The 16325-nt window shown below is 41.7% G+C and overlaps 1 protein-coding gene across 3 annotated transcripts in view; it reads right to left on the bottom strand.

The window, feature by feature from the left end:
- The window catches only part of LOC140458108 (tubby-related protein 3-like), a 118245-nt gene that overhangs the window by 68711 nt on the left and 33209 nt on the right, over positions 1-16325 (bottom strand). For all 3 annotated transcript variants that reach the window (XM_072552191.1, XM_072552190.1, XM_072552189.1), the window contains exon 2: positions 13177-13228. In XM_072552191.1, coding sequence (XP_072408292.1) covers positions 13177-13228 — 52 coding nt within the window. The remainder of the gene's footprint in view (positions 1-13176; positions 13229-16325) is intronic.

A 16325-nucleotide genomic window follows, 5' to 3' on the forward strand; every position in this document is an offset into this window, starting at 1 on the left:
AGAATGATGCGATGTATACGGAGGTTGGTGGGGTGGAAGGTGAGGACCAGGGGGCTTCTGACCTTGTTGCATTGGGAGGGATGGGGTTCAAGGGTGGAGGTGCAGGAAGTGGAGGAGATGGTCTGGAGGGCAGAGGTGCTGGAAGTAGAGGAGATGCTCTGGAGGGCACCGTTGACCTCGTGGGAAGGGAAATTGCAATCTTGGAAAAAGGAAGCCATCTGGGATTTTCTAAGATGGTACTGGTCACCCTGGCTACAGATGCGGTGACGGCAGAGGAATTGGGAATAAGGGATGGCGTTTTTACAGGAGAGGTAGCATGGGGTGAAGTCTAGGTAGGTGTGGGAGTTGATGGGCTTGTATTGGATGCCCACGGTTAGTCAGCCGCCGGAGATAGAGATGGAGGGGTCCAGGAAGGGGAGGGAGATTTCCAAGATGGTCCAGGTGAATTTGAGGTCGTTACATCATGGAGTAAACCCTCCTGCTTAATTTAAACCAGCAACACAGAAAAGATTTATCTTATCCAGTGCAGTAATCTGCGAAAATTCAAGAAGTCAAGAACTATTTAAAGTAAAAATTAATTTTATTTCTTAAAGTCTAACATAAAATAATTAACAACTGTTTACAACTCCTTTCTCGAGCCTATCTTTTACTTTCTCTTCTATAATACTAGCCCGATAAAACATTACTGAAAAATTCAAATTTCAAAACCGGCCAGCAGTCAAATCTTCTCTTTATATCTTCCTCTGTAGATGTGCTCTCCAGGTCGGTGTTGATATTTTTCTCGGTGCAAATTGCTTCTCGCGACAAGTACCTCAGGGTTCTGACTAGCAACCTACATCTTTTGGCAGGTCTTCCCCAACTGTTCACGTTTTCCCAGTCTTATACACCCAAAGCATCGGATTGTGTCATTGGGTTTTAATATTGTCAACATACTAAATTCAAACTTGATTGGAGTTTGGTTTATTTTGGGCTATAATGTAAAGTTATTGGTCTCATTCAAATTTGTTTTTGTCTACAGGCAATCAGCTACAGTAGCTGCTGGACCAAAAGGTTACATTATATCTTGGTCAGAACACTAGGTGCTGTCAGGTAGTCCTGCCAGCTTTTAACTTTGCTAAAAGGCACAGTAAGGAGGTCGGGGTGAAAGGTGCTAGTGAAGTTAATGAACTGTTCAATCTCCTCATGGGAGCACGAGGTAGCGCCAATACAGTCATCAATGTAGGGGAGGAACAGGTGGGGCCTGTGTAGCTGCGGAAGATGGACTGCTCCATGTACCCAACTAAGAGGCAGCCTCCATCCTCATTGGCCGTGAACTCCGCACCGCCTGTTTCTACTTCCTACCGAAGATTCACAAACCTGACTTCCCCATTCAACCCACTGTCTCAGCCTGCTCCTGTCCCACTGAACCCATCTCTGCATGCCTTGGCACTGTCCTGTCCCAATTAGTAAGGAAATCCCACTACGTTCAGGACACCACCAACGCCCTTTACCTCAGTCAAGATTTTTATCTCCCCAGCTCCCAACGTCTCATCTTCACCATGGACATCCAGTCCTTATACACATCCATCCAGTACAACTAAGGCCTCTAAGCCCTCAGTTTCTTCCTCTCACGCCATCCCAACCAGTACCATTCCGATGACACCCTCATCCACCTAACTGAACTGGTCCTTACCCTTAACTTTCCCTTCCAATCCTCCTACTTCCTCCAAACCAAAGGCAGGCATAACTGGGTCCCATGGGCACCCACATGGGACCCAGTTATGCCTGCCTCTTTGTCAGGTACATGGAACAGTCCATCTTGCGCAGCTACACAAACACAACCCCACCTGTTCCTCTGCTACATCGATTACTGTATCCGTACTACCTCATGTTACCACGAGAAGGTTGAACAATTCATCAACTTCAGTAACACTTTTCACCCTGACCTCAAACACCCTTGGACCCATCTCAGACACCTCCCTCCCCTTTCTGGACCTCTCCATCTCTAGCTCCGTCAACCGACTAACCACGGACATCTACTACAAGCCCACCGACTCTCACAGCTACCTGGACTACAACTCCTCCCACCCTACCTCCTGTAAAATCGACATCCCTTATTCCCAGTTCCTCCACCTCATCTGTTCCCAGGATAACCAATTCCACCTTAGAAAATGCTAGATGGTCTCCTTTTTCCAAGATCACAATTTCCCTTCCCAGATGCCCTCCATAGCATCTCCTCCACTTCCTGCACCTCTGCCCTTGAACCCCACCTCTCCCAACGAAATAAGGTCAGAACCCTCCCGGTCCTCACCTTCCACCCCACCAACCTCCATATACATTGCATCACCCTCCACCACTTCTGCCACCTACAAACACCACCACCAGATATATGTTTCCTCCCCACCCCTATCAGCGTGCCAGAGAAACCATTCCCTCCATGGCTCCTCGTCAGATCCACACTCCCCACCAGCCCACACCTCACTCCCGGCATCACTGCCTGCCATCGTAGGAATTGCAAAGCCTGTGCCCACACATCCCCCCTCACCTCCGTCCAAGGTCCCAAAGGAACCTTCCACATCCAACAGAGGTCTACCTGTACCTCCACCGTCATCTACGGTATCTGTTGCACCCAATGTGGCCTACATCGGGGAGACAGGATGCCAACTTGCGGATAATTTCAGAGAACATATCTCGGACATCCGCTGCCCCAACCTCACTGCCCCGTGGCTGAACACTTCAACTCCCCCCTCCAACTCCACCAAACACATGCAAGTCTGGGCCGACACCTGGAAGAAGAACGCCTTTTCTTCCACCTTGGGACTCTGCAACTACACGGGATCAATGTGGATTTCACCAGTTTCCTCATTTCCCCTCTCCACATATTATCCCAGTCCGAAGCTTCCAACCCAGCACCGCCTTCCTGACATGTCCATCACCTTTCCCATCTATCAGCTCCACCCTACTCTCTGACCTATCACCTTCTCCCCGACCTTCATTTACCTACTGCCTTCTCAGCTACCTTCCCTCTAACCCCACCCCCTCCCATTTATCCCTCAGCTCCCCAGCCCACAAGCCTAATTCCTGATGAAGGGCTTGTGCCAGAAACATCAATTCACCTACTCCTCGGATGCTACCTGACCTGCTGTGCTTTTCCAGCACCATATTCTCGACTCTGATCTCCAGCATCTACAGTCCTCACTTTCTCCTGTCTATATTTATTCTCAAACCTTCCATTCCCAACAACATCCTGGTAAATCTTTTATGAACCTTCTCCAATTTATTTGTATCCTTCCTACAATAGGGCAACCAGAACTGCACACAATACTCCAGAAGAGGCCTCACCAATGTTCCAAACAACCTTAAAGTGACATTCCAATCCTAAACTCAAAGGTCTGAGCAATGAAGGCAAGTATGCTAAATGCCTTCTTAACCACTCTGTCTATCTGTAATGCAACTTTCAAAGAATTATGTACCCCTAGGGGTCTCTGTCCTGAAATGCTACCTAGGGCCCTACCATTAATTGTAGAAGTCCTGTCCTTGTTTGTATTGCCAAAATGCAATATCTCACATTTATGCAAGTAGATAGGGTGGTAAAGGCCACCTATGTCATGCTTGCCTTTATTGGTCTGGGAATTGAGTACAAGAGTCAAGATACTACGTTGCAGCTTTATAAGATTTTGGTTAGACCACACAGACTATTGTGTTCAATTCTGGTCACCACATTACAGGAAGAATGTGGAGGTTTTGGAGAAGGAACAGAAGAGGTTAACGAGGGTGCTGCCTGGACTAGAGGATATAAGCAATAAGGAGAAGCTAGAATAACTCAGGTTGTTTTCTCTGGAACGGCAGAGGCTGAGGGGAAATGTGATAGAATTCTGAATTGTATTGATAGGGTTGACAATCAATCTTTTTTCCAGAGTTGAATTGTCTAATACTAGGGGGCATGCATTTAAGGTGTGAGGAGAAAAGTGCAAAGGAGATGTGACGGGTACGTTTTTTTGCTTAGATAGTGATAGGAATCTGGAACACGTTGCCAAGGGTAGTGGTGGAGGCGGATACAACAGGGATTTTAAAGGACTTTTAGATAAGCACTTGAATATGCAAGGAATGGAAGAACATGGATCAAGGACAGGCAGAAGAGATTAGTTTAATTTGTCATCATGTTCAACACAACATCGTGAGCCAAAGGGCTCATTCCTATACTGTACTATATTTTATGTTCTATTATCCAGTAATATAGTGGACAGTGGTGAAGGTTAGCTCAGATTAGAAAGAGATCTTGGTCAACTATATCAATGGGCTGAAGAGTAGCAGATGGAGTTTAAATGGGCTGAAGGGCCCATTCCTGTACTGTATTCTGTTTTGTGTTCTATTTTCCAAATTAAACTCACTATATCACTGATTTTGGTGTCATCTGCAAACTTACTAACCATGCCTCCTATATTCTCATCCAAATAATTTATATGAATGACAAACATAAGTGGACCCAGTACCAGTCCCTGTGGAAAACTAATTGTCATAGGCTTCCAATCTGAATAATAACCCTCCACCACCTCCCTCTGTCTCCTACCATAAAGTAAATTTTGTATCCAATTGGCAAACTCACCCTGAACTCCATGTGATATAACTTCACTAATCAGTCTACGATGTGAAACATTGTCAAAGGCTTTACCAAAGTCCAAGTAAACAATGTCTACGAACCTTCAAAAACATGTTTGGTTTATTCACACATTGTTAGAAAGGGTTCATTTAGAAACAAAGAAATTGTTAAATTGGAAGATTTAGGCAGCCAATACTGGCGCTACAGGTATCCTTCTTACACTTTGCAAGAATATTTATAGGTGCTTTTACAATTTTACAGTGATTTTCCATGGTGAGCTTCTGTGACAGTTTAAAACATTCCCTTGATACTGTTATTATTAACAGGTTTAGGCCTAACTGCAGATGATGTGCTCAAACCAGGTGTATCTGAAGCTCTCAAATGAGAATGATCAGAGTTAAAAATTACACAACACCAGGTTATAGTCCAACAGGTTTAATTGGAAGCACACTAGCTTTCGGAGCGTCGCTCCTTCATCAGGTGGTAGTGGAGGGCACAATCCTAACACAGATATTATAGCAAAAATTTACAATGTGATATAACTGAAATTATACATTGAAAAATTGATTGTCCATTAAGCCTTTCATCTGTTAGAATACCATGACAGTTTCACTTCTTTCATGTGTAAATCACAAAACCTTTTTTTTAAAAAGCTGCATTCTCAGATTAGCTGTTAACAATTAGCTAGACAATATGTTGAAGGTGTTAGCCCCCTGTGTTCTCTGTCTATGCCATGATGTTTAGATTGATTCTAATCTAAAAAGTGAGATAATGGAGTTTTACATGAATTTATGCAGTTTACAATGTAACCTGCAAGTACAAGTTCACCCCACAAAATATGTGTGCGCATGTGTGTGTGTGCGTGTCTGTCTGTCTGGGTTGGGAGTGTGAGAAAGTGTATGTGTGTGTGTTTAGTGAGTGCAGAGTGTCTTAAGTCTGTGAGGGGGTACATGTGAGAGTGTGGGGTCTGTAAGGGTGTGTGTGGGTCTGTGTGCACACCTGTGTATATGTGTGTCCGTGTGTATAGGAGTGTTTGTGTGTGTGTGTGTAGTGCAATGATGGTCACCTGTAATGTGACATGAACCCAAGGTCCCGGTTGAGGCCCTCCTTATGGGTACCGAACTTAGCTATCAGCCTCAGCTCAGCCACTTTCCTCTGCTGCCTGTCCCGAAGTCTGCCTTGGAGGATGGTCACCCAAAGGTCCGAAATGTCCTAGACCACTGAAGTGTTCCCCAACTGGGAGGGAATACTCCTGTCTGTTGATTGTTGTGTGGTGCCCATTCATCCATTGTCGTAGCCTTTGCTCAGTTTCCCCAATGTACCATGCCTCTGGGCATCCTTGCCTGCAACGTATAAGGTAGACAACGTTGGCTGAGTCACATGAGTACCTGCCATGTACAAGGTGGGAGGTATCCCCACGCGTAATGGTGGTATCCATGTCCACACACTGACACGTCGTGCAGCACCTACCATGACAGGGTTGTATGGAGTTGTCCTGAGAGCCGGGCAGCTTGCTACGAACAACGATCTGTTTGAGGTTTGGCGGTTGTTTAAAGACAAGTAGTGGAGGGGTGGGGAAGGTCTTGGTGAGGTGCTCATCCTCATTGATTATGTGTTGCGGGTCACGAAGAACATGGTGTAGTTTCTCAGCTCCTGGGAAATACTGAACAACGAAGGGTACCCTGTCAGTTGCAATACGTGTCTGTCTCCTGAGGAGGTCATTATGGTTCCTTGCTATGGCAGAGAATGATTAGCAATTGCTTCCACGTTAAAAATCAGCAGGTTAGCAGCTTTTTACACCAATGTTCTCTACTGGTTTTCAGTTTACTTAGTTTTAAAAGAGCTGTTTAAATAGCAAGCACTGCTGGGACCTTTACGTTGACGTCCTTTGAACCTTTCTTCAAAAGATGTTAACAAATTAAACAATGAACACAGATCTAATTGTCAGATTGCATGCATTGTGTTTCAATCTGTCAATGAAATATCAACTCTCTTTAATTACCCCATCTATGTGGCTATCTTTCCTCTTTAAGGTTGTCAATCTCTAGAATTTAACCAAAATAATTCTTCCAGTAATTTCATCAGCATTAATTCTTCAAACATGAAGACTTGGAAGCAAAATAAACAAAGTTAAGATACAGCCTCAAGCATAAATCAGCCAGTATCCCATTGCATACGTTGTGGGTGTTTCAAATTCCTGCATTACACAATATTTAGCTTCTAGAAAATGTATTGATGAAAAAGCACTTAAAACAGATTTTTTTTAACAAGTATTAGGTGAATGGGATAAAGTGATATTTTGAATAATTTCACTTCATTCAGATTGCTTTGCCACTTGTGTTTTTTGTAATTGACAAAACATTATTTCTAGATGAGCAGAATCAAAGATGCAAGTTATTTGAAATGACTTAAAGGAATATTTGCAAAATTTAATCTGAAACAAAACAAACCTCAACTTTTACCTCATCAAATCTGAACAAATGCTCTATGGAAACCTCTGTGCATTTTCTCATTGCCCTCATGGAAAGGTTAACATGCAAAATAAATTTGAAAATGTATTAAATAGAATGGTTTACCTTTTCAAGGGACATCCTTTGCCCAAACAATATAGTCGTGACAAGCAAGCTAAGTATCACCAATATGCAGTGAGATTAATAAACTCATTTAGCTTTTTACAATAAGAAACATTGTCTCCATATATTGAATACCACATCAACTACCCATCCCCTACCCAACACCGCCAACTCCACTGACCACCAATATTTGGAAATGCAGTGTAATGCTGCCAAACAGAGGCTCATTTTTCTCCAGATTCACCCAAATCAGCCACAGAAGTGATTAGGGAAAGTCCAGAGATGGAATGTTCCATTTGAAATCAGAAGCAGGAAACTTAACACATCATCAGTCCATTCCCTTGCACACAACTTATGATTCTACTTTCAAAAACAGACAAATTTAAATGGCTTTCCTTCAAATATGAAGGTTTCCATATTTTTATGGTTTAAAAGTTAGGGTGAGTTTGAAATTCTTTTCAAGCCATCAGTCCTGACCATTTTGTTTTACAAGTATGAGCAGTTATCAAATGATATTTAAGCTTAATGTCTTTTTAAAATCTCAAACAGCCAGGATCCTGTGCCATTATCTCCCCGATGATTAAATGTTGTTTTCAAAATTGAGCCATATGAAAGAATTAGAAATATATCTACCACTGTAATGTATAGGTAAATTTTAAATATTCTGGTCAAAAAAGAAATGTTGGAGTGAGACTACTGAACAAAGCCAAACTGCAAGTCCATTTAAACTTCAAAATGTTTTCCCAAAATTGAAACCCCTGTATTTCCAGTGATATTTCTAATCAATAGTTGATGGTTCTGCTGCTTTAGGCTATTTTACAGCATGAATCATAATTATATGATGTCCTATGTTGAAACTCACAGAAGCAAAAAAACCAAACACAGTCATCCTTAATTTTCCTGGCTCTTATCCATTTTCAAACTCTTTATTCTCTGTTTTGTCTGTTTCCCTCTTTGGCTCTTTCAAATTTGAAAGAAAATAATACAGCATAGGAGATCATTTGGTTCATCAAGCCAGTACCAACTCAATGAAAGTTTTCCAATTAGTGCCAAATAGACAAAAGTCTCAGCCTTAAAACACGGTTTCCCAAGCATCAGTAATTCTTTTCAAGTATTTAGTACCCTATTTAAAGTAAATTTTGATACTGCTTCCACCATCCTATCAAGCAGTACAGACCAGATGATGTAAAATACAATTACTTCATACTTTTTCTGGTTCTTCTACAAAAAACAATGCGTTCTCTGGTTACTATTATTTCCTTATTTACACATTCAAAACTGCTTGTGATACTGAACCCATCTTTCAAATCTCCCTTAGCATTTTCTGACATAAGGAGAACAACTCAGTCTCCACATAATGGAGACTCCTTATCCAGGATATGATGCCAATAAATCTCTTCAAGGCCTTGCGACCCTTCTTAAAGTGCGGTTCCAAGAATTGAACATGACAGTTGGAAAGGCAAGGATTGATTAGGGATAGTCAACATAGCTTTGGGCATGGGAAATCATGTCTCACAAACTTGATTGAGTTTTTTTGAAGAAGTAACAAAGAGGATTGATGAGGGCAGAGCAGTAGAGGTGACCTATATGGACTTCAGTAAGGCGTTTGACAAGGTTCCCCATGAGAGACTGATTAGCAAGGTTCGATCTCATGGGACACAGGGAGAACTGGCTCAAAGGTAGAACTGGCTCAAAGGTAGAAGACAAAGGGTGGTGGTGGAGGGTTGTTTTTCAGACTGGAGGCCTGTGACCAGTGGAGTGCTACAAGGATCGGTGCTGGGCCCTCTACTCTTTGGCATTTACATAAATGATTTGGATGTGAGCATAAGAGGTACAGTTAGTAAGTTTGCAGATGACACCAAAATTGGAGGTGTAGTGGACAGCGTAGAGGGTTGCCTCAGATTATGCTTTCCTTTATTGGTCAGAGTATTGAGTATAGGAGTTGGGAGGTAATGTTTCGACTGTACAGGACATTGGTTAGGCCACTGTTGGAATATTGCGTGCAATTCTGGTCTCCTTCCTATCAGAAAGATGTTGTGAAACTTGAAAGGGTTCAGAAAAGATTTACAAGGATGTTGCCAGGGTTGGAGGATATGAGCTACTGGGAGAGGCTGAACAGGCCGGGGCTGTTTTCCCTGGAGGGTCGGAGGCTGAGGGGTGACCTTATAAAGGTTTACAAAATTATGAAAGGCATGGATAAGGTAAATAGGCAAAGTCTTTACCCTGGGATCGGGGAGTCCATAGGTTTAGGGTGAGGGGGGAAAGATATAAAAGACACCAACAGGGCAACTTTCCCACACAGAGGGTGGTACGGGTATGGAATGAGCTGCCAAAGGGAGTGGTGGAGGCTGGTACAATTGCAACATTAAGAGGCATTTGGATGGTATATGAATAGGAAGAATTTGGAGGGATATGGGCCAGGTGCTGGCAGGTGGGACTAGATTGGGTTGGGATATCTGGTCGGCATGGATGGGTTGGACCGAAGGGTCTGTTTCCGTGCTGTACATCTCTATGACTCTAAGATCTAACTGATGTTCTGTAACTTCCTTGTGTGCTATGCTTGAATTCAAATTATAAAGAATTCCATAACATACTTTTCTATTTAAAAAAGGTCATCTTAGAATATTCCACTTTCTTAATGATTTATGTACATGCACGCTGCCCAGATCTCGTCACTTCCATACCTACTTTGAAGCTACACTATTTACATTATTACCGAACATTCTTCCTCCAAACACATACCAGTGGAGTGCCACAAGGATCGGTGCTGGGTCCACTACTTTCTGCCATTTATACAAATGATTTGGATGTGAACATAGGAGGCATGATTGGTCAGTTTGCAGATGACACCAAAATTGGAAGTGTCATGGACAGCAAATACGGTTATCTCAGATTTCAATGGGATCTTGATCAGATAGGCCAATGGGCTGAGAAGTGGCAGATAGAGTTTAATTTAGATAAACGTGAGGTGTTGCGTTTTGGAAAAGCAAAGCAGAGCAAGACTTATACACTTAATGGTAAGGTCCTAGAGAGTGTTGCTGAACAAAGAGACCTTGGAGTGCAGGTTCATAGATCCTTGAAAGTAGAGTCGCAGGTTGATAGGACAGTGAAGGCGGCTTTTGGTATGCTTTCACTTATTGGTCACAGTATTGAGTACAAGAGTTGGGAGGTCATGTTGCAGCTGTACAGGAAATTGCTTGGGCCACTTTTGGAATATTGCCTGCAATTTTGGTCACCTTCCTATCCGAATGATGTTGTGAAACTTGAATGGGTTCAGAAAAGACTTACAAGGATGTTTCCAGGGTTGGAGGATTTGAGCTATAGAGAGAGGCTGAATAGGCCGGGGCTATTTTCCGTGGAGCATCAGAGGCTATGGGTTGACCTCATAGAGGTTTATAAAAGCAGGAGGGGCATGGATAGTATAAATAGACAAAGTCTTTTCCCTGGGGTGGGGGAGTCCAGAACTAGAGAGCATAGGTTTAGGGTGAGAGGGGGAAGGAACCTAAGGGGCAACATTTGCACGCAGAGGGTTGTGCGTGTATGGAATGAGCTGCTAGAGGAAGTGATGGAGGCTGATACAATTACAACATTTAAAAGGCATCTGGATGGGTACGTAAATAGAAGGGTTTAGAGGGATATGAGCCAAGGGCTGGCAAATGGTACAAGATTAGGTTAGGATATGTGGTCGACATGGGCGAGTTGGATCAAAGGGTCTGTTTCCGTGCGTACATCTCTATGACTCTATATAAAATCATAACTCTATGCATTAAATTTCATGCGCTTGCTCATTTGATCAGTTCTGATGCAGAGCAAACACATTCCTGAGAGAGAAAGGAAGGGCATCCAAATGGGATGCTCTGAATGGCACTGTAGAGGTGGTAATGAGAGAGACATTGGATAGAGCAAACACAAAAAAACAGGACATTGAAAGGCTGGCAACACACAAAATAAAGCCACTTTTTTGATCAACAGATACAGCCTTAGAGTCAAAAGCTTAGGGTTGAGTCATACAACATGGATATTCCATTTAGCAAAGACTGATGCATTTAAAAGTATTTAAATAATTCTGGCATTTTAGAGCACACATTCTCCAAGCTGACCCACCGTTATTCTTTATGCCCTTATAAATGGTTTTAAATTTTTCTTGATTTTTATACATCGTAAAAGATCCCCAAATTTAGTTATGATCCAGTCAGATAAGTAACTTTATATTTAAAAACGATGAAGTTTAAGTATTCAGAATTCCTTACTAAGAGTGTAAAGTCACACAACTTCACAGATTTGAACAACCAAGCATAACCTTACCAAGCCAACAAAGTAAATTAGCTTACAATATCTACTTTATTCATTGATATCAAAATCCAACATGAAGCAAAGATAAATCAACCAGCTAACTGTGGTCAAACAGAATACCCTGCACATTGAATTGCAGGTGCAATGAAAATAAATCCATGACAGCAAATTTCCCAGATTCAGTAATTACTGTCAAATTGTCTTGTTAATACTTGAATCCTTCTCCAGAAAGGCTTTGCTCCTCATTGAAGGTGGTGATTCTTAACTCCACTCAACATTGCTCTGATTTGGAGTGTCTGACCAGTTGCTTACCTCGCAGTGACTCAACTTTGTCTTCTGGACAATGCTCCATCACTGACTCTCTGGCTAACCTCCAACTCTTCCTCAGCTGCCACAGGGTACCTCATAGTTCTGCTTACATAAAGCATGCATGCAGCCTCAATTTATTGCTTGTAGCCTCTTGCTTGATCCTCTGCTAGTAGTCACCATCTTGGGAGATTTTGGCTTTCCACCTGGTTCTGGAAAGCTTTGGTGTTATCACCATTTCTTGAGGTTTAACAGTTACCTTTGCCAGAATTTCTGGATCCATCAACTGCTTCCACCAGCTTTGGAATCAGGTTTCACTGCCCTAGAACATTAGAATAACCTGGAGTATTCTATGACACCAAAATAACAGAATCTCCTTTGGGCCCCTACTTCTTTGGACTGTATTCCATGATTACCAATGCTCACAATGTGATTTCTGATCAACACACTTTTGATAATCCCGACAGCCTGCCCCGCTCTGCATTTGCACTGGAACTCTCAGTCTACTAGGAAATGGAATTCTTAGCTGCCTCCTGAAAACCTCATTGGAGACGCAGCAGGTAAATGTTATGCTTCATTAAAGCAGTTACTTACTTTTTAAATGGAATACTTTTTAAATGGAACACTACTGTTCTGAAGTCCTGCCAAATTCTTCATTGAATATTACAATAGCATCATCTCTTAAGAAACTAGTTATCAATGGTCACAGGAGAGAACAGTAATCAAATTGTAGATTCCACAGAGTGTGGAAGCAGACCATTCAGCACATGGAATTCACACCAACCCTTCAAAGAGCCAGACCCAACCTCCTATCCCTATCCCCATACCCTGCATTTTCCACAGCTAATCCACCTAGCCTGCACACTCTTGGACACTATCAGCAAATAGCAAGGCTGATCCACTTAACCTGCACATTTTTGAACCTTGGGAGGAATCCAGAGCATCCAGTGGAAACCCATGCAAATGAGGGAGAACGTCTGTGTGGAGTTTGCAGCGCCAAAGGTGGAATTGATCCCAGGTCTCTACTGCTGTGAGGCAGCAGTGCTAACCACTGAGCCACCGTTCTGGCAAAGAAAAGGTTTCATTTCATTACATTTCAATTCTCCTGAATTCAGCTATTATTTCATATCTTCAAAGGGCAAATTTTAGTACTTATATAAGCAGTTATTTTAAAAAAAATCTTTGGCATTATGCAGAAGTTTTCATCCAAGAGATTTCAACTAATTGTGCTAAATTTCCCTTCATTACAATCTGTTAACAGTCAGATCATTATAAAAGCCTTTAAACATATCACATTTTTTCAAGCTAATTGAAACAACAATGCTCTTCCTTCTATATTTAGAAGGAACATTGTCTGGATATTTGTGCCTTGATATAAAATAAATGAGTGAACAAATGTCTGCTCACCCCACCAGGATATTATACCTGTTTCTCCAGCTTCTGCTGTCGGATGCTGATATTTTCATCTTCAAGGACACTGCAAGAGAAAGCAGACTTAATTTGTCACTGGCCATACAAATGCAACTTAATGAGTAACCATTAATCAAAATATTGAGTAGTATAATATTTCAATACAGTCTATTTGCAGATAATATCTTGGATTTACCAGCCTCACTTGCTCCCATAAACAATGAGCATCTTAGTTTTATGGAGACTGTCTCACACTGCCCTATATGAACTGGCATGTAATAACTGTATTCCTTACATAACATGAATCAAATAGATTAAAATGCCACACATAGTTGTAGGGGATTCACCCACAAATCTGCAAAATTTGGAGCTTCATGTTAGTCATGGAGGCCCATTCCTGCACAATTATGCTCTATAAAATCCAAATGTAGTCTGTCGAAAGCAACAGATTTAAAATACAACCCACAGTAAAGCTGTAAATGTGTGAAAAAATCTTTATCCAATTTGTTCACACCTTGCAAAGGCCTGAAACTCAAAGTCAGAGCTATGCATTGAAAAGTGTTGGGAGCTAGCTCCAGAAAAACTCCATAATCTTTTTGCTGAAGGAGGGTCATTGGACGCAAAACATTAACTCTGCTTTGTCTCCACAAATGCTGCCAGACCTGCTGAGTTTTTCCAGCAATTTTGTTTTTTTGTTTCTCATTTCCAGCATCGAGGGTTCTTTGGCTTGTTTTCTCTGCTTTTGTATTGCAGCGCAAAATCCTAGAGCCTTTGCAACATTGGCTAGGGAACAGATAGGCAAGTAGGTAACCATTCATCAGACTCTTCGGGGTTAGCAGCTTCCTCAGTTGAAGGATGTACTGCATCTATGTTGATATGAATGATTACATTTGCTGTCAATTCTATTGTGCAGGATATGACATGGTCCACCAGGACATAAATTTTCATATCATTTATCTACAGAAGGCCAATAAGCGCATGGTCATTGGTTTGGTTGATCTCACCCTGCAATTCCTTGTGCTTGACGTCCCTTGTGGTTGTAAACTATTTAAACCAGTGCAACTGAAGTAGTTGGCAATTATGGTTTGTTACCATCTTCCACACTTTCATCATCATGAACATGGCCACTAGAACAAGTGAAGTGTAGCCCCACTTATCAATGGCCCTTACGATCAAAGATCAACTGCCATTGGTAATGGCTGTCAGGTTCATAAATCTTTGATGATTCAGTCCTTGGAGCTTAGCTGTGGTTTAGGGAGGCAAGGACATCAGTTTGATGCTCAAAGGCAGGAATGCCAGGATGTTATGTTGTGAAAACAAAAGCGCTGGAAATCACGGTGGGTCAGGCAGCGTCCATGAAGAGAAAAGAAGCTAATACTTCAAGGTTACATGACTCTTCATCGGAGCCATCTAGACTCAAAACATTAGCTTGCTTTCGCTCCATGGATTCTGCCTGAGCCACTGTGATTTCCAGTGTTTGTTGATTTCAGGACAGATTCCAGCACTTGCAGTAATTTTTCTCCTACATTGTTGATATGTTGTGTCCACTTTCCTGATCTAAGTGTCAAAAATGCAGGAAACCACCCAAGCAATTTTATTAGGCTACTGCATGGATAGTGTCTTGACATTCACAATACAACGCAGCTTCGACAACTTTCTTATCACAAGTAGCATCGTTTTAGTGACATTTTGGCACAGAACACAGCAATGACAGCTTCCTTACTCCACTTTCAACCATTATATTTTTCATCTGTGAACATCAAAGAGCAGTTTGGCAAAATACATTGAAACAGACTAGTTTCATCCATGTTAAAAATGTCTCTGCGCATCCAAGATATGTGCAAGACCATATTGAAGCCAATCATCTGTCACTGCAACTTCACTACAGTGAAGACAATGATGTGCCTCATCTTGAAATAGTCTAGCCATCTGTCATTGCAGGTGAGCGTTATGTGGCCCAGCTTTTATAGACAATAGGTGCAGGAGTAGGCCATTCTGCCCTTCGAGCCAACACCATCATTCATTATGATCATGACTGATCATCCTCAATCAGTATCCTATTCCTGCCTTATCCCCATAACCCTTGATTCCACAGGTTTGAAGCAGAGATAGAATAGCCTCCAGTCAAGCCAGGTTGTCTGAATCAAGATAAGCAGACTTTCTCATCAGCTTTTTTGCTGGGAGAGTGAAAGCTTGATGTTCAGTTTGTTTTCATAATAGTGGGCAAACTCAAAAGGTGGAATCCCCTACACTTCTGTAAACTGCTTTCCCAACTGCTGTAGAAATTTCACCTTTTCTCTGATCAACAACAGGTTTACCTTTTTTTAAGGTTTAGCCATACTTGCAGGTTCTTTTCTTAGGAAGATCTCAATATCAAATGAAAGCTTGCCTGCATACTCAATTTTACAATTTATGCTGTCAAACTCTGCACTGGTTGGTCAGCACAGTCATATGACAAGTTTAAACAAACTAAATTAATCTGGATTTACCAGTACTGAATTTCAGTATAAGACATGCAACATTCTATTGGATTTGTAATTCTAACAGAAGCAACAGTTGACAATTTGACATGACTGGATTTTGTGTCATCCAAGTTTGACTGATCATTTCAGTGTACTACTGTGTTTTATACAAGTACTTCTTCAATTCAAAAGTAGAATCAGCAAACACTTGGTTACATGTGGCTTTTGACCATTATTTCACATCAGATCAACAAAAGATAATAGATCTGCGACATTCAATACTTTTTGTATTAACATAACTTTTTCAAATATCTTTTTTTATTCCTTATTTTAATTTATAGCCTACAGAATTCTTTTTCCTTGCAGCACATTTTTAGATGTTATCTTTACTGGGACTTCTCTGTTCACAGAGAGGGGTTAAAGGGTTGTTTTAACAAATAACTTCAAGGTGCTTTATCAATTTGTAAGTGCTCATCCAGATGCTTCTTAAATGTTGCGAAAGTATCTGTCTCCATCACCCTTTCGGGCAATGCATTCCAATTTCCGTCACCTTATGGATGAAAACAATTGTCTTAGATCCTCTCGAAACTACCTCCTCCTCACCGTAAACTTATCTCCCCTAATCTTAGACACACCAGCTGCAAGGAAAAGATTCTCATGATCTACCCTGGCTATGTTTCTCATAAATTTTGTATACTGAAC

This window comes from Chiloscyllium punctatum, chromosome 32 (assembly GCF_047496795.1).
Source record: "Chiloscyllium punctatum isolate Juve2018m chromosome 32, sChiPun1.3, whole genome shotgun sequence".
NCBI classification, from domain to species: domain Eukaryota; kingdom Metazoa; phylum Chordata; class Chondrichthyes; order Orectolobiformes; family Hemiscylliidae; genus Chiloscyllium; species Chiloscyllium punctatum.